Source organism: Perca flavescens, chromosome 21 (assembly GCF_004354835.1).
Source record: "Perca flavescens isolate YP-PL-M2 chromosome 21, PFLA_1.0, whole genome shotgun sequence".
NCBI lineage: Eukaryota > Metazoa > Chordata > Actinopteri > Perciformes > Percidae > Perca > Perca flavescens.
This window is the reverse complement of record NC_041351.1, coordinates 31041588-31061106: the sequence shown is the minus strand read 5'-3', so window position 1 is coordinate 31061106 and position 19519 is coordinate 31041588. Positions and strand designations below refer to the sequence as shown.

Here is a 19519-nt window from a genome sequence, read left to right as displayed (position 1 = left end):
GCAATTAGAAGAGCTATTCGTACCCTGGTGCAATTAGAAATGAATGCTATTCGTACCCCGCCGGTGCACACAGCAGTGTGTTCTATTAATACCCCATCTGGTACAAATATCAATGTATGCTATTTGCACCCCTGTGCATTTACAGTACCTTGGCATATATTTACACACAGTTATCCATACTACTCATGTATCACACCTTTTTGGAATATTATCGCCCTGACATTCTTACCCTAACCATAATCAATCATAACCAATCCCACTCCTCTTGCCTAAACCTAACCAACCCAACCAGAGCAGGCATATTCATGAGTGTTCCCCTACCAACCTGCAAAACAAATGTCGCGTTTGCGGGCCCTGACTTGCGCAATTGCATGCAAATGATCTAATCCAAAATGAAAAAAAACAGCTTTCCTCACCAGGGAATTGAACTCCAGACTCCTAGACCACAGATCAGTGCTCTAACCACTCACCTAGCAGTTCTTACAGAATGTTGTACAACTGTTTACCATTGGTGTCTTCAAGCCTCAGTTGCTAGGTAACCATGCTGTATACAAAATATAGGTACTAAATAACAAACTAACAGTTGTATGCTTTCACTGAAGACAGAAAGCGCAACTGTAGTATCCATTTTCCGCTAGAAATTCAATTGTTATAAACTTTAGAGACAAAACCTTCCTAATATGCCAGTTTCTGCAGTCATGGAAGATGAACGTCGGCCATGATTTCGGTGCACGTGAGCAACGTGTTTTTGTTGTTACGTCACAGGGTGTGAATAGCTCAGCTGTGTGGCCGAGGCTATTCGTACCGGGGGTGCAAATAGACACTCCGTAAAGTAAATCATGTTTATGTGCAGAAAATATTTTGCAAAAACAGCTGAAGTAATATTTTTAAGTGTTTAGTATATATCAAATTTCTATCAAAGTGCCTGCTGTTAATTGTAAAAGAAGGATCTTTGGAATAGTAATTCAACACTATCAAAAAGTTCAGAACATTGTGCACTGCTTATGAGGAGTTGAAATGCTAAGTTCAATTAATTTTTGCCACTGGGCTCTTAGTACTGCTTTTAACACAGTTGGCAATACAATAGTACTAGACTGGAAAACTGGGTTGGACAACTATGTTTTGGAACATACCAACATGACGTGTGGAGTTTTGCTTAATGCTCAATCCTTTGGCCTCTATTATATAGCCTCTATTATGTATTTCCTACCTTCTTTTATTAGATCAAATTATATATAAAAAAAACACAATGAAACAATGCTGCTGCTATTATCCTTAAAACTGTGAGAAAGTTCAGTATCTCCTGTACCACAAGCAATCTACATGAAGTCATCACATTCAGTGTTGGCTTTTACTTCTTTTAGTGAGTTGAGATGGAACTTTTTTTTTAAAAATAAGACACCGTCCATCCGTGCACATTTCCGGTAAGGTTTCAAGGTAGGTAAGGGATTAGTCCCTCCAGGATTCGGCGGCCCTTTTTTTGAGATTGTTGTGGCCCAAAATTACTAATTTTGGTGGAGCTTTTGTAAAAAATTGCAATAAAAGTTGCAATGTCTTTTCTTTTTTTGTTGCAATGAAGTTGTGAGAAAGGCTCAGGATGATGTAAATGTTGGTAAAATATGAAAATGGCTGGTGGACTTAAGACAAAAAATTATAATTTATTGAATTAATCAAATTTGAACATATCTATCAGTGGCTTGTTGATCATTACATTGTTAGTTAATTTCCTATCCTGGCCTGGGACACACACACATTCATACGGTTTGATAAAGTACTTATTGGACTTTAACTTATCATTGCACTTACAATAACGAGCGCAGCTGTCCTCAATTTAGGTCAGGGTGTACGTCTCATCTCAGTTTTTTCCTGCATCCACCGTGTGTGTTTCTGTGTGTGTGTCAGTCGCAGGGGGAACTGAGCAGCCCCACCCGCTGCAGAGAGCCGACAGTATTGAAACAGCAGCCGTTTTCAGCAACAAGTTTTGCACGGTCTTTCGCTGTACATTTTGTTGTAGTGCAGCAGATTAATGGCATATTTCAAGAGAATCGTTCAAATTGGTATACAAGCATGACATTTGGCACAGATACTCTTTAAGGGTCACTTTTTGGGAAAAAGGTGTTAGCCACCCAAAAATTCAATATGGTGGCCATTTTTTCAAGATGGCCGCTATTTCTGTCAAATGATCATTATGTCAATCGTTCAGACAGTGATGTAGGCATACAATTTTGTGAAAATACTCTCTTAATGTCTTTTTGGAAAACGGTGCTTGTCCCTCAAAAATTCAAGATAGCAACCATTTTTCAAGATGGCCGCCATTTCTCTTGAATCCTTACATCAATTTTTCAAATGGTGATGCTATCATCAAATTTGGTACAAATATTCTTCAACAAACAATTCTCATGGAAAAAAGGTGTGTGCCACTCAAAAATTCAAGATGGTGACCATTTTCAAGATGGCCACCATTTCTGTCAGAGCTCAATTTAATGTGTTAAGGAAGGTTTTGTTTAATAGAGTGAATGTCATTACACAACCAGGGCACACTGGTGACTTCACTGCTGTGGAACTCAGCATGGGGTTCAGTGTCAGCTGATCTAGTTGTACTTACACTGTAGTTCTTGACTAGTAGTATTTGTATAGCTAAGTTTAGTGTCCCAAATGCTGTCTATCAGCCCCTCATCAATTAGCTAGTAATAGATGTAGTTAGATAGCCGCACCTGAATTGACAGGTTGTGCCGCGCAGGAGAGCCGAGCCAAGGGTAAGTGGGGCAATACATGACTTGTTCATGTATGCTTACCTGGAAGGTGTACAGATCACACAGGACTTAAATGGTACGGGATGAATGATCGGGCTAGGTGTAGGTGACCCAAACCTAGTTTTATCCCATACCTGAATGTGTACTATGTCTATGATTGAGGTGGTAAAAGGATAACCCCTTGGCCTTAATCAGACAACAAACCCCCAAAATGGCAAATGAAAATCCCATGTCAGCCAAGAGGCCAACAGATTGGATGAAAGGTTGTCTTTGTGAGAAAGACACAAAGGCACCCCTCCAATCACCACCTACCTATCATGTTTGTCAACATGATGGCTATAAAATGATTGGCACCAACATTCCCCTCTTTCACAAGATCAACAAAATGCCAATGACCCTGGACCTGGAACAACTGGATGAAGGTGGTGGTATAGAAGCTACTTTGAGAAGAAACTACAATTGTCGACTTCGTTTCAACAACACAAAGTTACTTCATGCCCAGATGCCAAGCAGGGAGGCATTGGCTACCATTTTTAACAGTCTTTATTATGACTCGGCAGGGCACAACCTCTCAATCTCAGGTTGGACACTCTAACAACAAGGCCTTTGAGCTGGTAAAAATGTGAATAGAACTTATGTTTTTTTTTCAATCCTTTCTTTTAACTCAGTCCCAACAGAGTACACTATTAAAGCAACACCCACCTTGAAAAAAGAGTCTTGAATTTTTTGCGATATCCTTTTTCTCGGCCATCCAATTTTTCCAAAAAAGTGGCCTTAACAGAGTATTTGTGGCATATTTTCTGTATCACTATTTGGAAACAGTGGCCATGAACATAGGACAGGAATGGCAGCCATCTTGAAAAATGGTTTCCATCCTGAATTTTTACTGGCCACTTCCTTTTTCTAACAGTGGCCATTCCTCTCTGTGGACAGCACCTTGCCATGGTGGAGAGGCTTGTGTACTCCAATGAACCTGAGAGCTATGCCGGCAGGGATTTTATATCCCTGGCAAATTGAACTAAGCGGGAAAGGTCAAAGGAGAGGAGGCAGACAAAGCAGACATTATGACTATTTGACAGAAATGGTGTCCATCTTGAAAATGGTCGCCATCCTGAATTTTTGAGTGGCACATACCTTGAGTGTTCCTTAAAGAGTATTTCCGCCTAATTTTATGCTTGCATCACCATTTGAACAATTAAAATAATTAATATTCGATAGCCATCTTTAAAAATGGTGGCCATCTTGAATTTTTGAGGGACAAGCATCTTTTTTCCATTGACATGTCCTTTAGAGAGTATTTATCAAATGTTATGCTTGGATCACTGTTTGAATAATTGATATAATAAGCATTGAATAGCAATTATATAAGAATAATAATTAATATTCGGTGGCCATCTTGAAAAATGAGAGTATCTGTGCCAAAATTCATGCTTGTAGAGCAAAGTGAACGTTTTTTTTACCAATCTGCTGTACTATTGGTTAAATGTGAGATGTTCGAGTCACACACGCCTCGTCTTCATATCAGAAACAAGGAAATTAATTTAGCAACGTACGTGTGTTACGTCAACCCGTTCTCACTCCTGCTTGGTCAGTGGCTCTCAGAGTCACATACTGATGCAAAGTCTGGCACGTGGGACTGCTGTGATTGGTTGAAGTCGTGGGAATCTCCGGTTATTGGTCAGATTTGCGAGTCTCACCGAATTCATGGTGATTGGTTTAATTTCGTTTGAATTGTTGCGATCGCGGCATCGCGAAATCCTGGAGGGACTGAGGGATACACAGAAAGAGTTTGGGAAATGTTGGATGAAAAAATAATCATGATTATTTACATGAAACTAATGCAACCAGAATACCTTTAAGTGATCCGCAGAAGGAAAAAGGCAGCCAACATACCTGTCACTGTATGCAGCTGCAGCAGTACCAGCTGGCTGGGCATATCTGTAAGCTGCATACCCTCCCTGAAGAGAGAAAGAGGAATTCAATACCACGTCAAAGTTAGGAGCACAAGGTCCACCAAAATGAAGGTGCAAATACAACAACTGACTTCAGGTAAAGCATTGGATCAAATGCTCAAGACATTTGGTACCAAATTATTTTCTTGTTTGATCATAGTGAATAACTTCATAAAGAATAAATAAAAATGAATGTGAATATATTTTGACTTACATATATTTCTGCTCCATAAAAGCCATCCTGGTAGACCACACTGTTGACAGAAGATGTCAAACATAAGTTTTTTTTTTTTGTAGGTTGAAGTAAAACTACAGAGGTATGGTGTTTTAGTTAATAATTTATTAAAGCTATAATATTTCTGCATAAAAATGTCTAAAAACGACTATACCTATGTTATATATTTTGTTGAATTTGTGTACTCACATTATACCAAATGTTTCCAACAATGTTCAAACCCAGAGAAATTGGAAATTTAAATCAATGACAAGTTTATCAAAGGACGTATATAAACTTTGACACCTCTAGTTCCTCTAACCTCCATCAAAACACAGGAAAGACCAGATGATCAGAGATTAATTGTAAATCTTACAATGTCAAAAGTGTATACACCCCCACTAAAACCCAGATAGCATAAATGCACACCCAACACATTAAAAAAACTTCATTAAAACACACTTAAACTAGGACAGAAATATTTTAGAACATAGTCCCTTGATCATTTGCACTGCTTCAGTAAAAAAGATCCTTATGAACCTGGACAATGTGATTGACAAGGTTGCAGAGAAAAGCAAACTCCTTTGTAGCTTGTTAACTACATGGTAAGACACATTTATTTATTTATTAAAATATTCATATTTTAGTGAAACTCTTATAATATGCACTATGGCTGTGCATTGCTCTTCCCATGTTTGGTGGAGCTGTTGTATTATGTACTGTGCTTTAACGTCAAGCCTCTGTATTTGTGTCGTAGCACCTAGCGATCTTCTGACGCTCTCAGATGTTAAATTGTTGTCAGCATGTGTCAACGATGGTAGCGATAGTAGTGCGTGTCGTTTTAATATGTGTTCTGAATTTCTGCATTCTGTTCAGTTTGTATGTTTTTATTGCATTTTATCTTAAAGGTGCCCTGCCATACAAAACCGTTTTTCCTTGTATTTTTTTTAAATATGTTAGGTCCATATGTGTTTGTGTTATGTGGTGAATGTGAAAATGAACACAGCTCTAGCCACTGAACAGAAATAAGCAAATGAATCAGGCCAATCACAAAAACTGGTCAGTCTGACATCATGTTGCATGAGCTCATTACTATTCATGAGCTCGTCCAGTTGTGCTGGGTAAAGGATGCTGACAGCCAGGCTCTCATTGGCTAGCTGTTAGCCAATCAGATTCAAACAGCTTAGCTTGTTGAATATCAATGAGAACTTGCAGAAATCAAGCTGAGTCTTCCTGCTGGCTTTCTATACCAAACTAGAATGGCTTGAAACAAGGTAGCCAAGGACTTTTTTCCACAAAAAATGTTACAGAGTCCTTGGTAGAACTTCAGACATCACCACAAAGTAATGAAATACGTATGGCAGGGCACCTTTAATGTTGGGTGGGGTTGATGTGGTCTAAAAAGCCAGGGCCGTTTTTTTGAAGACAACAACTCCTATGATCCCACACAACTTTACGACGTCATCAAAAGTCTGTGTTTACATCCATTGTTTTGAAAAAGAAAATTACATATCATACGTTTAACTAAAGTCAAGTGAAAGTCTGTTCTACTGAAACACAACAACCACTGACTCACCTAAACATTAGGTGATTTAGCTGATGCTAGTTTCAAAACGACAGTCCACAAACCAATAGGTCACGTCACTGAAGCTACGTCTATTATTTTCACAGTCTATGGTATGAGCAAGTGTCTTGATGTACTGTACAGAAAAACTATCTACACTTGTGTCACTTTTCTTTCCACAGTCAAACTCAGAATTGAGGACTTGTATGATGCACACCGCCATGTTTTGTGTTCACGCTACAACACAACATGATATTTTGTCTGTACTGCTGCCTGGCATTTTGGAATATACTGTCAAAGACAATATGTCAACCTTGAAAGTCCTTGTGCGCTCTTGTAGCTTATGCACCATGCAGAGGCCCTTGCCATGCTACCTTGAGTGAGCATAAACAAACATTGAATTTGGGTGTTGTGTGATTGTTCACACCAATGTCCAAGTGGACGCTTGTGGACAGGAGCAGTTGATTTACATTTGCATCATGAGGAAACAGGGATGCAGAAACCATGCATTTTCCCTAATGATTATACCAGAAACTCATAATTAGCTATTAACAGATAGTTATCCACAAATAAGTGTGACTTATTGCAAATTCTACATCCAAACCAAGCAAAACAATGTATTTTCTTTCATTTTTGATGCATTTCATTTTCAAAATAAAACTATTTTTTGTTAATACATTTGTATTACTACCATACAGTAAATTATTAATTCAGTAGTTCCATGTGGTCAACTGCACAATTCATTATTCTCTTCTCTAGACCTTCTGCCTTTACTCTTTACTTTTCTTTGTCTCAATCTGCATTTATATTCTTCTCATTCTTTTTTATTTCAACCCTAACACACACTCTCAGACATCTATGCTTTTTCTCTCTCACTCCATGTATCTGCCTTGACGTTCACTAGGTCTCTCGCTCTCTCTCTGGAGCAGCTCTATTGGAGTGTGCAGGGCAGGTCATAGCAGTCCATTTACAGCCGAATAAAGAATGACATCTGAAAAAAGAAGACAAATTTGGCCATTCTCGAATCAAAGAGCAATTTTCTGCACTATTAGAAGGCAGCCTTTTTGTTTTCCCCTCGCCATTCTTCTGTTACTGCATGTGTGTATGTGTGAGTATGTATATATATTTTGTGTGTGTGTGTTAGCTTATGTCTTTCAGTAATGCTGTAAATTCCAGTTGTGCAATTGTGTGATTTTAGTCTTGGAGACGTGTAATACAGTGTTTCTTTGATTATGTGTGTTTGTTTCAGTTGGTTGTGTGTGTGTATGTGTGTGTGATCAGGCACTCACGCTCCATAGGCAGGGATGGGTGGAGGAGGAGGTGCAGCACGGAACGTGTTATAGACGGCGCGTCCCCTCCCTCTCAAATGGCCCCCTCTATAGGCCACAGCTGCTCCTGTACTGGGGTATGGAAACCCTGTCACTGAGAGTGAGACATCCAGACAGAGAGAGAAGGTAGGAAGAGGCACAATGACACTAAGTTTCATATTTTACTTTGCAAAAAATCACTCTGAAACATTTAAGGGATATGGCTGCTGTTGGCACCATAGTTTTCCTATTGTCAACCCTGCATCATCATCATCATACCTGCATTGCAATGCTGAGTCACATCACTATAGATTGTTTTCCAGCACTACATTTAATTTGTTTCTCTTTCTTTCTTCTTCAAGATAAATATTCTGAAAGGGTGTATTTTAAAACCGTATAATCTGGGTTTATGTGAATCTAAAGGCTATAACTATTCTTTTTTTTGGGGCTTTTCCCTTTATTATGTAGTGACAGTGGATAGACATGAAAGTGGGAGAGAGAGAGATGAGGGATGACACACAGCAATGGGCAGCAGGTTGGATTCGAAGCTGTGCCGCTGCAGGACTCAGCCAACATGAGACAAACGCTCTTACTGGGTGAGCTAGAGGCCGCCCCGACTGGGATGTTCTTAACAGAGGGGTACTAACATCCCTACAAAGAATGTTTATTGATTAAAAATGGTATTTTAGTGAGTGAGGTGCAGAAATGAGAGAAGCAGGGAATGGAAAGTCTCATTGTCTTCTGTATGTATTCAAAATAAGATGACCTAATATTGCAATTATGCAAAATGTAACAGTTTACAATGATGGTGTATAATCCATCACTGTGATGGATTACTAAATTATAAGACTTCCGAGTTGTTTTCTGTGCTGTTTAGAATTAAATTGGTGAATGAGCCCAAACTGGTTTTGCAAAACAGATTAAAAGTTATTTTCATATGTTGTGCATTCAGGGGCGAAATTTGAATTTTCAAGTTACTACAGCCACAACTCCTCCAAATGTCCCCTTCATGAAATGGATGGTCGTAACAAAACTATTTTATTCACCAAAATGTGTTGAAATTGATCAAAATATTGACTCAAATCCTTGGGCAAAAAGTGCAGAATAAATCCACTCATGTATCTTTCATCTGTTGCTTGGATTCAGTTTAAATTTTAACTAAGAGTCCCTTCTATCTGCCCTCCTCCTCAAACTAATATGAATATCAAATTATGTATTTTATATATATAAAACTCTAGCCTAGAGGCTTTTAAATACAAACTCTCACAGGCAACTTTTACTTCAGGTAATAAACTGTATGATGGTATGTTGGCACAGTTCATGCCATCACAATGTTTAAACTAGACACTCCAAGTTCCACTATAATATAAAATTTTGACAAAATCACCTTTTGGGACAGCTGTTCATTCTGACTTAAAGACATAGATAAATATATTTCCTAAAAATAAAAATACTTTGATGATGTGTTGATTAAGAAGCTAAGTGGTCAACACAGTCTCACTCCCTACTCGTCAAATGTCTGACGCATGGTCAAGGACCTCTGACGTTAAAGGGGTGATAGAATGCAAAACCGATTTTACCCTGTCATTGTTGAATAACAACAGTTTGGTGGGTAAATAGGACATACATAGAATCTCAAAATCCCATTGACACCTCTTTCCTCTGCAAATCTCACAATTTGAAACTGCCTCTGAAAACGGGCGAATCTCAACAAAGCTAAAAGTTGACGTCAACTTCTCAACTCCTATCTTTGTAACGCCCCAAAATTTACATAGGCCACTAACTGATCTTAGGTCAGTTAGTCTTCTGAATAGGTCGGGCAGATCTCAGAAATTGTTGATCTGCTGTTTTACCACTAAATTCTTACACTTTAATACACTTTTTTATGTCAGGAATCAACTATGTAGAGATCAAATATGGGCCGTTTTACGAAAATTGATGGCTAAACCGGCCTGCTGTGAGGTACATGGAGCTCCGTTACGGCTGGCAGCCCACGATGCTCGATACCCATCCACGTCACCATTTCTGGGTTAGTGGACTAACAAACCCAAAATCAGACATGTTAGCTATGTTAACACCTTAGGGAGCTGTGATATTCATGTCGTGATGAAATTCAAACTGTAAATAAACGATAGTTATGCCGAAAGTGTAGCAACGTTCTTTTCCCATAGGATTAAATGGGACATATAGCCTAGCTAGCAGCTCCTCCTAAGGAGAACCCTAAAATTCACAAAAATGCATTACACTGAAATCGGAAACAATTGTTAGCTTCATAAGACCTTGGGGTAGCTGATATATAAGTGGCGTGACAAAATTCAAACTGTAAATATGCAAACTGATAGGGGTCGTGGTCTGGGGGGAGATAGTCCTTGATGTGTTGAAGAACCAGTCTCTCAAAGCACTTCATGATTACTGGGGTGAGGGCCATAGAACGGTAATCATTTAGGCTTGTGACTTCTACGGCACTGGGATGATCGTGGCTAATTTTAGGCAGGGCGGGATGACTGCCTGGGCTAGGGTGAGGTTGAAGATTCTGGTGAAGATGAGGGCAAGCTGGTGAGCACGTGCCCTGAGCACCTTGCCAGGTACTCCGTCTGGGCCAGCAGCCTTCCTCGGGTTCACTGCCAGGAGCACCCGTCCGCTATCGTGCTCCCTCACATTGAGTGGGGTGGTGCAGGAACCAGGTGGGGATGGGGCAGGGCTGGGGTAGTGCAGAAACCAGGCGGGGGTGGGGGCAGGGCTGGGGCAGATGAGTGGTGGTGTTGTGATGTCTCAAAGCAAGCAAAGAAGCAATTTAGCTCCTCTGCCAGTGATGCACTCAGGTCACCTGTTGTTGCATCACAGCCTCTATAGTTTGTGATGTCTTGTATGCCCTTCCACACCTCCCGTGTATTGTTGCTGGACAGGTGGGACTCTATGCTCCTCTCATGGTCCGCCTTGGCTCTCTTAATTCCACTTTTCAGGTTGGCTCGAGCAGCCCTGTACAGAGCACTGTCACCTGACCTGAAGGCAGCATCGGGTATCCCTGGGTGAAGCTAGGTTTCGGTGTTAGCCAGAACACAACATAGCGATTTGTAATTCCAAGTCGTCCATTTTATGCATCAGGGCTCTGGCATCGGAGAGATACAGGCTCGGTAGAGGTGGCTTGTGAGGTTGTTTTCTTAGCCTTAGCAAGACGCCGGCCCTGCAGCCACATTTCTGATTCCTCTCTCTCCGCTGTCTTTTCTGCCTCGTAGACCTGACAACAATTCACAGGGACCCGGGCGGTGTGTGTGATGAAAGAGATGGCTATCTGGTGCTGGTCACCGATGTCCAAAAGGTTCTGGCGGGTGTAGCAGATATTTGCATAACCGATGGACAAACAAAAAAAAAGAGCACTGGAGCAGAGAGCCGTGAGCCACCGCATCCATGCGTGCCACCATCTTGTCTACTCAGACCACATTCTCTGTGCTTGCCTGGAGAGAATGGTTTCTATTCCCCTCCACAACCTTCATGACATGTCACCTAACAAGCAAGCTTTAAATCAGATGTTTTTAGATATCGCCATGCTTTCTGACATATGAATATGCTCTGTAATGCAGCCTTGTATAACATAAACCCTCTGATTCACTGTGAGTGTCTGCTCTAAAGGATAACACACACTTTGAACACGGGCCTTCCAGCCAAAGGTGTTGTCCATATGAACACCAAGGTGCCTATAGGAGCAAACAAAGCTGAGCAATGTGTTGTTGCTAGTGACAAAACCACTGATTAAGTATGTACATTAAAGCGATAGTGGTGTTAAAGACCCGCTTATCTCTGTCTGATTCTCTGATATGAATGCACGCATTGCATTGCGAGATATGGGCTTCGCATTTGCCCAGCTTGGCCCATATCGTAATGTTCTGTCTTACAGCTTACTCTAATATTTCACCGGTAATAAGACCAAAATAATATTATAATAAAGAAATGAATACCATGATAACATCTACATAAATGTTGATAGATGTAGCATTGTAGTTTTAAAAATATCAATAAACAACAAAGCAATCCAGCTTCCCTGGCAATAAGACCAAAATGAAAACATTAAAAGAAATACATATAGTGGCCAGGTTGGCTGACTGGGTAGAGCAGGTACACATATACTGAGAGGTTTATGCCTCGACGCAGCGGTTCAGGGTTCGAGTCCAACCTGTGACGATTTCCTGCATGTCTTCCCCCTTTCTCACCTAGCTGTCCTGTCAAAAGTTAAAGGTGGAAAAGTCCCCCAAAAAAAGAAAAACATATAAACCATGCTAAGATCTCATTAATAAATGTTGATTAAAACAGCAGTTATAGGGCTAAAAAGTGTATTAATATTAATAGTGTTAATAAATAAACCACTTTTAAATAAAATATTATAATCTGTTTAAAATGTAATCTGCTAGCATGTGTTGTTGACTGATACCTAGCCTGATACCTAGCTGATACCTCTCTCTCGCTCTCTCTCTCTCGCTCTCTCTTTCTCTCTCTCTCTCTCTGTCTGTCTCTCTGTAAAGTGATGGAGCTCCTCTGCCCTCTGCTGTGTCTGCCTTGTCCTACTCTAACTAGTCAGACAGCATAAATATGCCACACAGCTAGCACACAATCCGTTGGTGATATATTGTATTCTGAGCAAAAGATCAATTTACCCAAGTTGCCCCCCACCTTGCCATTTTTCTTAATATCAGACATTCATATTTTCATTCCTCTTTTTATGTGCATGTGTGTGCCAGGAGACACAATGTTTGTTTGAATGAGCATGATAATATGTACATGGGCATGTAGTTGGTGGTGTGACATAAATGACTGCAATCTGATGATGAGCTATGGCTTGTTCATGCTAAAGCTAATAACAAATAATTCATAGCAGCTCTGCCTGACATCCATCAAGCCCATAAAACAAACAAAAAACAACATCCACTGATACACACATGCACACAATACTACACAGAGTGCACTCCAAGGCTGCATACACACATACATGCACATCTTAAGAGATGGGTCGGATATTTTGAAGGGGGGTTGTATGAGGTACTTATCCATAGTCAGTACGGAAGGAATTCCGGAAGTTGAATAAAATTTGAACAGTAAAAAAATCAATACTAATCCAATGCTGAAATTACTATTTGAATGTGTATTTTTTATAAGTGTGTTGTCTAACATTAGTGAATCTCCGACTTCTCGCCTTGGCCTACCTGCACGTTGTCTTGCCCACCCAATCAAAAGTTAAGAAAATGTGTCTAGCCAATGGAAGAAATAGCAGGAAATACTACTACCATTTCTAACTTCTGATTTGGTGGACAGCCTCCAAAGTCACTCAATGCCCACCCCCTCCTATCATCGTGTTCAGGCCCTATTTTAAAAAGTCTCTGATCATTAAAACGCTGATAGCGTCATTAGCACCCAACACTGGAGTTTGTACTGGCTGGGGTTCGGATTGTTGAAACATTAGTGGCTGGCTTCTAGCTGGCTGTGGGCTAACTGTGGATAAGTCCCCATGGGGCTGTTGTCCATGCTCATCTGGATTTTAGCAACCAGGGAGTGAGGCAGACAGACCGGTGTGTGCTAGCTGGCTAAATTAGCATTTGTAGAGCTAACATTATGTGGTGAACTAAATCGTGGGTTAGCCCAGTGCTGTTAACCGTGGTCAAAACAATCATACTGAAAATAACTTTATTAGTGTGTTGAACAATGTTGTAACCTCATAACGTTAGCCACCAAGCATTACCGTTGGCTACTTGTCATGGTAGCACGTTATAGTAACCTGGATCAATCAATATTGAAATATATAAATAAATCATTTCATTGTTGTATTACTGTGTTGCATTTTACAAAAATGGTTTTCCATTAAGATCACTCTGTCATCCGGAGTTGGAGGGATTGCTAATACAATATATAATTTATTTTAATCAGATAAAGCTCTTACATTCTTGAGTATTCAAGTAAAAACTAAACCGACATTTTTTTATTTTTTTTTATTTAACAATCTACACGTCAACTGCAATCAGAATATGCAGCTTTTATAGTAATTTCATTGAAACTCGGGCAGAACTGATCAATGAGGCCACCATTGGCCTTTTATTTAAAACAGCATAGGCTATTGTTTTCCCATAGTGTAATAAGGATATGATGTATTTGATTGAATAGATATGTATTGTAGCATTTACAGAATTTATAAATGCTACTGTGAATGTGTATGGGAAGAGAGATTCTATTATGTGGACCCCAGGGAGAGTAGCTGATGTTCTGCATCAGCCAATTGGGATCCTAATAAAATAAAATTAAATAAAATTTAAGTATCAATATATAAAGCATGGCCCAAACCTTGTGAATTTGCTTTCAAAGACTGTTAAATGTTCCTGTATCATGTATAGTGCAGTCATGCCGGCTTCATCATGATGGCTACAGTCATACCACTGTATGGAAACATTGTAACAAATCACTGCTTGCTTTTCAAACACCAGTTTGAAAAGGTGAATAGCTGACAGTTATATCTGCCGGCAGACCAATGATGGTGTACCAATATGACAAAGCCCAGAGCTCATAATGTCACCCTTCCAACTTGCAAATGTTCCACCATTTGTTAAAAAGGCCCGAGCCGCTTGCCTTGTTACTTCCCTGTCTGCATTTTGCATTTTAATCTTATTTGTTGTGTTTTTGTGTCAAGCCCTGCACACACACACACACACACACACACACACACACACACACACACACACACACACACACACACACACACTTGTCCTGCTTTGCATATACTCAATCTAGGACACAGTCAATCAATCAGTATTACATTTCCCTCATTGTCCTTCATGCCCATGCAGTCTTTTTTACTCAGTTACCCAAAAACATGCACACAGGTGCATGCACGCACACACACACACACACACACACACACACACACACACACACACACACACACTTCTTACTGTGATGCACACACACCTCACATAGGCCAAGGCTCTTATATGCAAACTCAAAAAAACATTAGCAAAGTCTGTGTTATGGATTCAGTATTTTGTTCTATTTCTGTTGCCTGTTTGTAGGTTTCTGTATATTTGCTATGGTTGTATATTTTTTTCTGTAGGTTTCTGTTCCCTGTCTTGTAAATTTATCCTGTGTTGTGTAGTGTTGTCTGTATATACTTTGTTGTGTATTTTTCTGTTCCCTGTTGTGCATTTCCCTGTTTACGTTCTGTCTCCTGTTTTATTTTGATAGTCTCTCCTATTGTGTTTCACCTGTTGTCTCACCTGTTCCTGGTTTGCTCGTTTCCTAGTTTATTTAGCCTCTGTGTTTCCCTTTGTGTCTTGTCAGATTGTTTTGTGTCCAGGTCCTGTGTGGTTATGTATTTTTCATCCCTGCCCTGCCAGTTCATCACTCCTTGTGTTTTTTTCTGTTTTTGGATCCTTTGTATCCTGTCTTTTGTTATTAAATCTTTGAGTCCAGCCTTCTCCTGCCTGCCTGCCTCCTCCCTGCATTTGGGTCCTTTAATTTTCTACCACTGCAACAGAACAATCTGACCAGACATGGTCCCAGCAGGGTTCAAGCCCCTTTTCCACCCAATGGAGTCAGAGGTGAAGTACATCCCACCACTGCCTGGCAGCTTATGTTGGCTCGATGGGAGGAAGTGGAGCGGGAATTCAGCCTCCCATGTTTCGGGCCTGTCGACCCTTCTGTTCCCGAGCTGACCCATTGTCAGGCTAAAGCCCAGCTGACCCGTCGCCTGGCCCCAGCCAAGCTGACCAGTCGCCTGCTTGGCTCCAGGAGGGGCGCTGCCCTTGACGTCCTGCCCGGCCACCAGAAGGGATTCGCCTTTGTTGCCGTCCGCCTGAGGGCTTCTGCCTTCACTGCGGCCCCCTGTTGCCGATGCCTCCCTGTTCCCTGTCCCGGGGCCTCCCTGTCCCGGGGGTTGTTTTCTGTTTGTTTGTTTTTTTTGAGTCGTCTGGTATCCGCCCCTTGATGAGAGGGTACTGTTATGGTTTCAGTATTTTGCTTTGTATTTTGTTCTATTTCTGTTGCCTGTTTGTAGTTTTCTGTATGTTTCCTGTTGTATGTTTTTTCTGTAGGTTTCTGTTCCCTGTCTTGTAAATAGACGTCTGGTTGTGTTGTGCTAGAACACTGATTTACCTGACCTAAAGACAGACCTTTATTTAAGGAAGGCAATTATTTGAGACAGGCCTTTATTTCAGATTTCCCATGTTTTTTTACCTGCGTAACATTGCCAAAATTAGGCACATTCTGTCTCAAAACAATGCTGGAAAACTAGTCCATGGATTTGTTACTTCAAGGCTGGACTATTGGTATTGCTATCAGGTTGCTCAAACTCCCTTAAGACTCTCCAGCTGATCCAGAATGCTGCAGCGTGTGTTCTGACAAGAACTACGAAAAGAGATCATATTTATCCTGTATTAGCTTAAAACTCTCCTCTTTGATAAAGTTTATAGTTAGGGATTGAGGAGTTGCAGCATTCACCTAGACTGGCAGGGAGGGTATATAGCATAGACACGGCACCCCTTCTCTTCTCTGCTTCTCTTCATGGTCGTCGGATTCATCTACCAACCCTTATAGAACTGGCTCAGGTTTGCCTTGGACCAGATCTCAATTATGCTGTTATAGTTTTAGACTGCCGGGGGACTTCCTTTGACACACTGAGCTTCTCTCTCCTCTCTCTTTCCATCTGTGCATCCTTGTCCCAGAAATGCTTGTTACTAACTTTGCTCTGGGGAGCTTATTCCCCGGAGTCCTTATGTTTTTTCGCCCAGCAGTTTAACTTGGATTAGGGTGGCACCTAAATCATGGTTGCAGCTGTTGCTGTGGTCCTGCTCCGCGCCCTGCTTTGCTATGCCTTGCTACGTCCTGCTATGCCCTGCAGTGCCCTGCTACACCCTGTAATGCCCTACAGTGCCCTGCTACGCCATGAACTACTACTACTACTACTATTTCTAGTCTTTATTGCCACTGTTCATCACAGCCTCAACCGGCCCCGTCAGACACCGCCCACCAAGAGCCTGGGTCTGTCCCAGGTTTCTCCCTAAAAGGAAGTTTTCCTCACCACCCGAGGTTTCTACCTAAGGGACTGTTCATTATTTATTTCAGGGGCCACCGGAGGAGTTTTGGGACCTTTAGTCAAAATAGACATGACCCTCCCCTCGCCAGTTACAATTTTTCTGTGACCCTCCAAAACGATTTGGAAAAAAGGCATGACCCTCCCCTAACAATTTATCGATACCTTCTGCACTGGTTTGCGCTTGACAAAGATATACAGATTCCCATTGTTTTTTACAGCAATGACATACATGATTAAACCTCTGCATTCTCATGTGACGCATCACACTCCTCTGTTATGGTGTGGGGGCCATTTCAGTAGATTTACTCACTAATGTTGTTGTGGAAACACAATAAGCATGGAAGCTAATTAATCACTTCCTGCATTACTTCAAATTCTAAGTTACCCCTCTAGTAAACTAGTCTTCACATGAAATAAAACAATAAAACATTGAGACCATTCAGCACACAAACTGGTTGCTATGGACTCGTCACTAGGCTTCCTCCACTTCGCCGTTTAAACAAAGTGGAATAAACGCAAGTCCAAATCTACACAAAACCCGCAATCAATTAGAAAGCTGACATCAAATGTGACATTAGGAAACCTTTATTGCAACCTTGGCACGGTAAGATGTCAAGATTAGCAACAGCCATTTTCGTTTTTTACGTCCTGGTGCTCGCATCGTCAGCCGGGAAATATTTTTTTTATTAAAGCGGTATATGAAATCAGATGTATTACCTACCACCATTTAGTTGTTTTGTGTTATTTAGCTAAGATAGCCAGGCATAATTATTCCACTCATTTTTTAAACAATGCAATTATTCAGCCACCAGGGGGAGCAGTGCACAGCAAACTCATGGGTCAGACCCATCTGGTAGCGAAGGAGGGCCGAGACTGAGAGGTCTGGAAAAAATGCATATGGAAAAATATGTACCAAACAAGCCACTTTGAAATGTTGCTGTTTCTATGAATCCAAAAGTTGGGTAACACTCCTAGTCTTTGTAAATTATTTCTGTAAAGTGTCTTCAGATAACTCTTGTTATGATTTCATTTTATAAATAAAATGGAATTGAATTGAATTTTTTGTTTACTCTATGTTTATAGTAGGGCTTGTTGTTTTCTAATCTGTTACAATTTGTCATTTTAAATTGCTGTTATTGCAAAAGTAACATATCATTGCGTTGTACACCTTTCAGGAACAATACTCCTGTTCTTTCTTGTTTTATTATAACATATCAACAGGAATTGTTCAATTTCATTACTACAGTTTAAAGGGTAACATCAACAACAATTTTTTAAATTGGTCCAGTATTATCCCATATCCCATAAGACTACTGCCGTCAGTTTTTCATTTTAAAACACACTTCATTTAAAGTCAACAGAAACAAAATAAAACTCAAAAGCTGTCTTGGTTCGTCTCGAGACATTGCTGCAGCGTCTCTCTCTTAAACACTCTGATCTCTCGCCCTCCTTTACCTAAAAGCCCAGTCTGCTCTGATTGGTCAGCTGGCCCACTCAGTTGTGATTGGTGTGTCGCAAATGTCACGCCCGTTACCATAACGGGAGTTCAGACGGTCCCTGCTAAACTGAATGAACCAGTTTAAGCCAGAATCTGAACACAACCCAAACCACTGTCGCAACCAAGAATGAGCAGGACTTTCCATAGTGGTAAGTTTGTATTTTGTAGCGGTCTTACACTGGACCACAACGCAGGTGTAAGCGTCACGTATAGCAGCGTAGCGCAAGCCAGTCAGGTAATCACATACAGGAAGACCACAGAGCAGCTGGATGTTTTACCAAAATAAACACATTTCAAAATAAAACACCTAGGTTCATGGTGATTTTGTCTGTCTCGACTTCTCACAGCGAGACACGCGATCAGGCACACGGAGGGAGAGACCGATGGACGGACAGAGACACACACACACACACACACACACACACACACACACACACGCCACATATAGACTACAATTAGCAGTTTTCCCCACTTATCCTGTCTCAAAGGCCAGGCACACAATCAGGCACTTATTTACGCTACGCAGGGGCGGACTGGGACAAGAATTCAGCCCTGGCACTGTAGCCACACCAGTCCACATTACCACACCCATACAGCCTCGCCTACGGACACGTGCATTCACTAATTGGATTTGTGTACAGATGGTGAAATAATATAAGCAGTACCTTATGTAACAGATTTTTTAAATGGCTGGCAAACAATGCTTACTACTTTTTAAAGAGAAAATGTTTACAACAAATTTACACATACAGTAAAACAAAAGAAAAAGAGTCTGTGTGCTGTCTTTTCATGCCATTTGTATGCTGTTACTTTCATTCTCTACAGTATATTGTTCTTTGTTGTTGTTTGTCTGATTTTCCATCTTTTCTAATTCTCTAACTCTGTAATTTTAATGTTTGTATGGCTGTCTGTGATTATAATTCATCATTTTCCCTGGCTCAGGATTGGCCTGTGGGGGTAATTTTGAGCATAAAAGACTTCAATTCCTGCATTCTGATACATTTTTAGGCACCAATTTATGGTAAAAACGTCTATATTTATGGCAAGGAAATCACAAAATTCTGGTGGCAGGTAACACTTCAAAATGCAAAATATAATGCATTATTATTATATTCAGTAGTCCAGTAAGGGGGCTTTCACATCTGGGACATGGGCCAGATACAA

At 40.7% G+C, this 19519-nt stretch overlaps 1 protein-coding gene across 1 annotated transcript in view; it reads right to left on the bottom strand.

Annotated features, from left to right (window-relative positions):
- LOC114548296 (RNA binding protein fox-1 homolog 3) overlaps positions 1-19519 on the bottom strand; it is a 144816-nt gene that overhangs the window by 17195 nt on the left and 108102 nt on the right. The window contains exons 8-10 of the mRNA XM_028568150.1: positions 7773-7905; positions 4920-4959; positions 4647-4711 (exon numbers count right to left, since the gene is read on the bottom strand). Coding sequence (XP_028423951.1) covers positions 4647-4711; positions 4920-4959; positions 7773-7905 — 238 coding nt within the window. The remainder of the gene's footprint in view (positions 1-4646; positions 4712-4919; positions 4960-7772; positions 7906-19519) is intronic.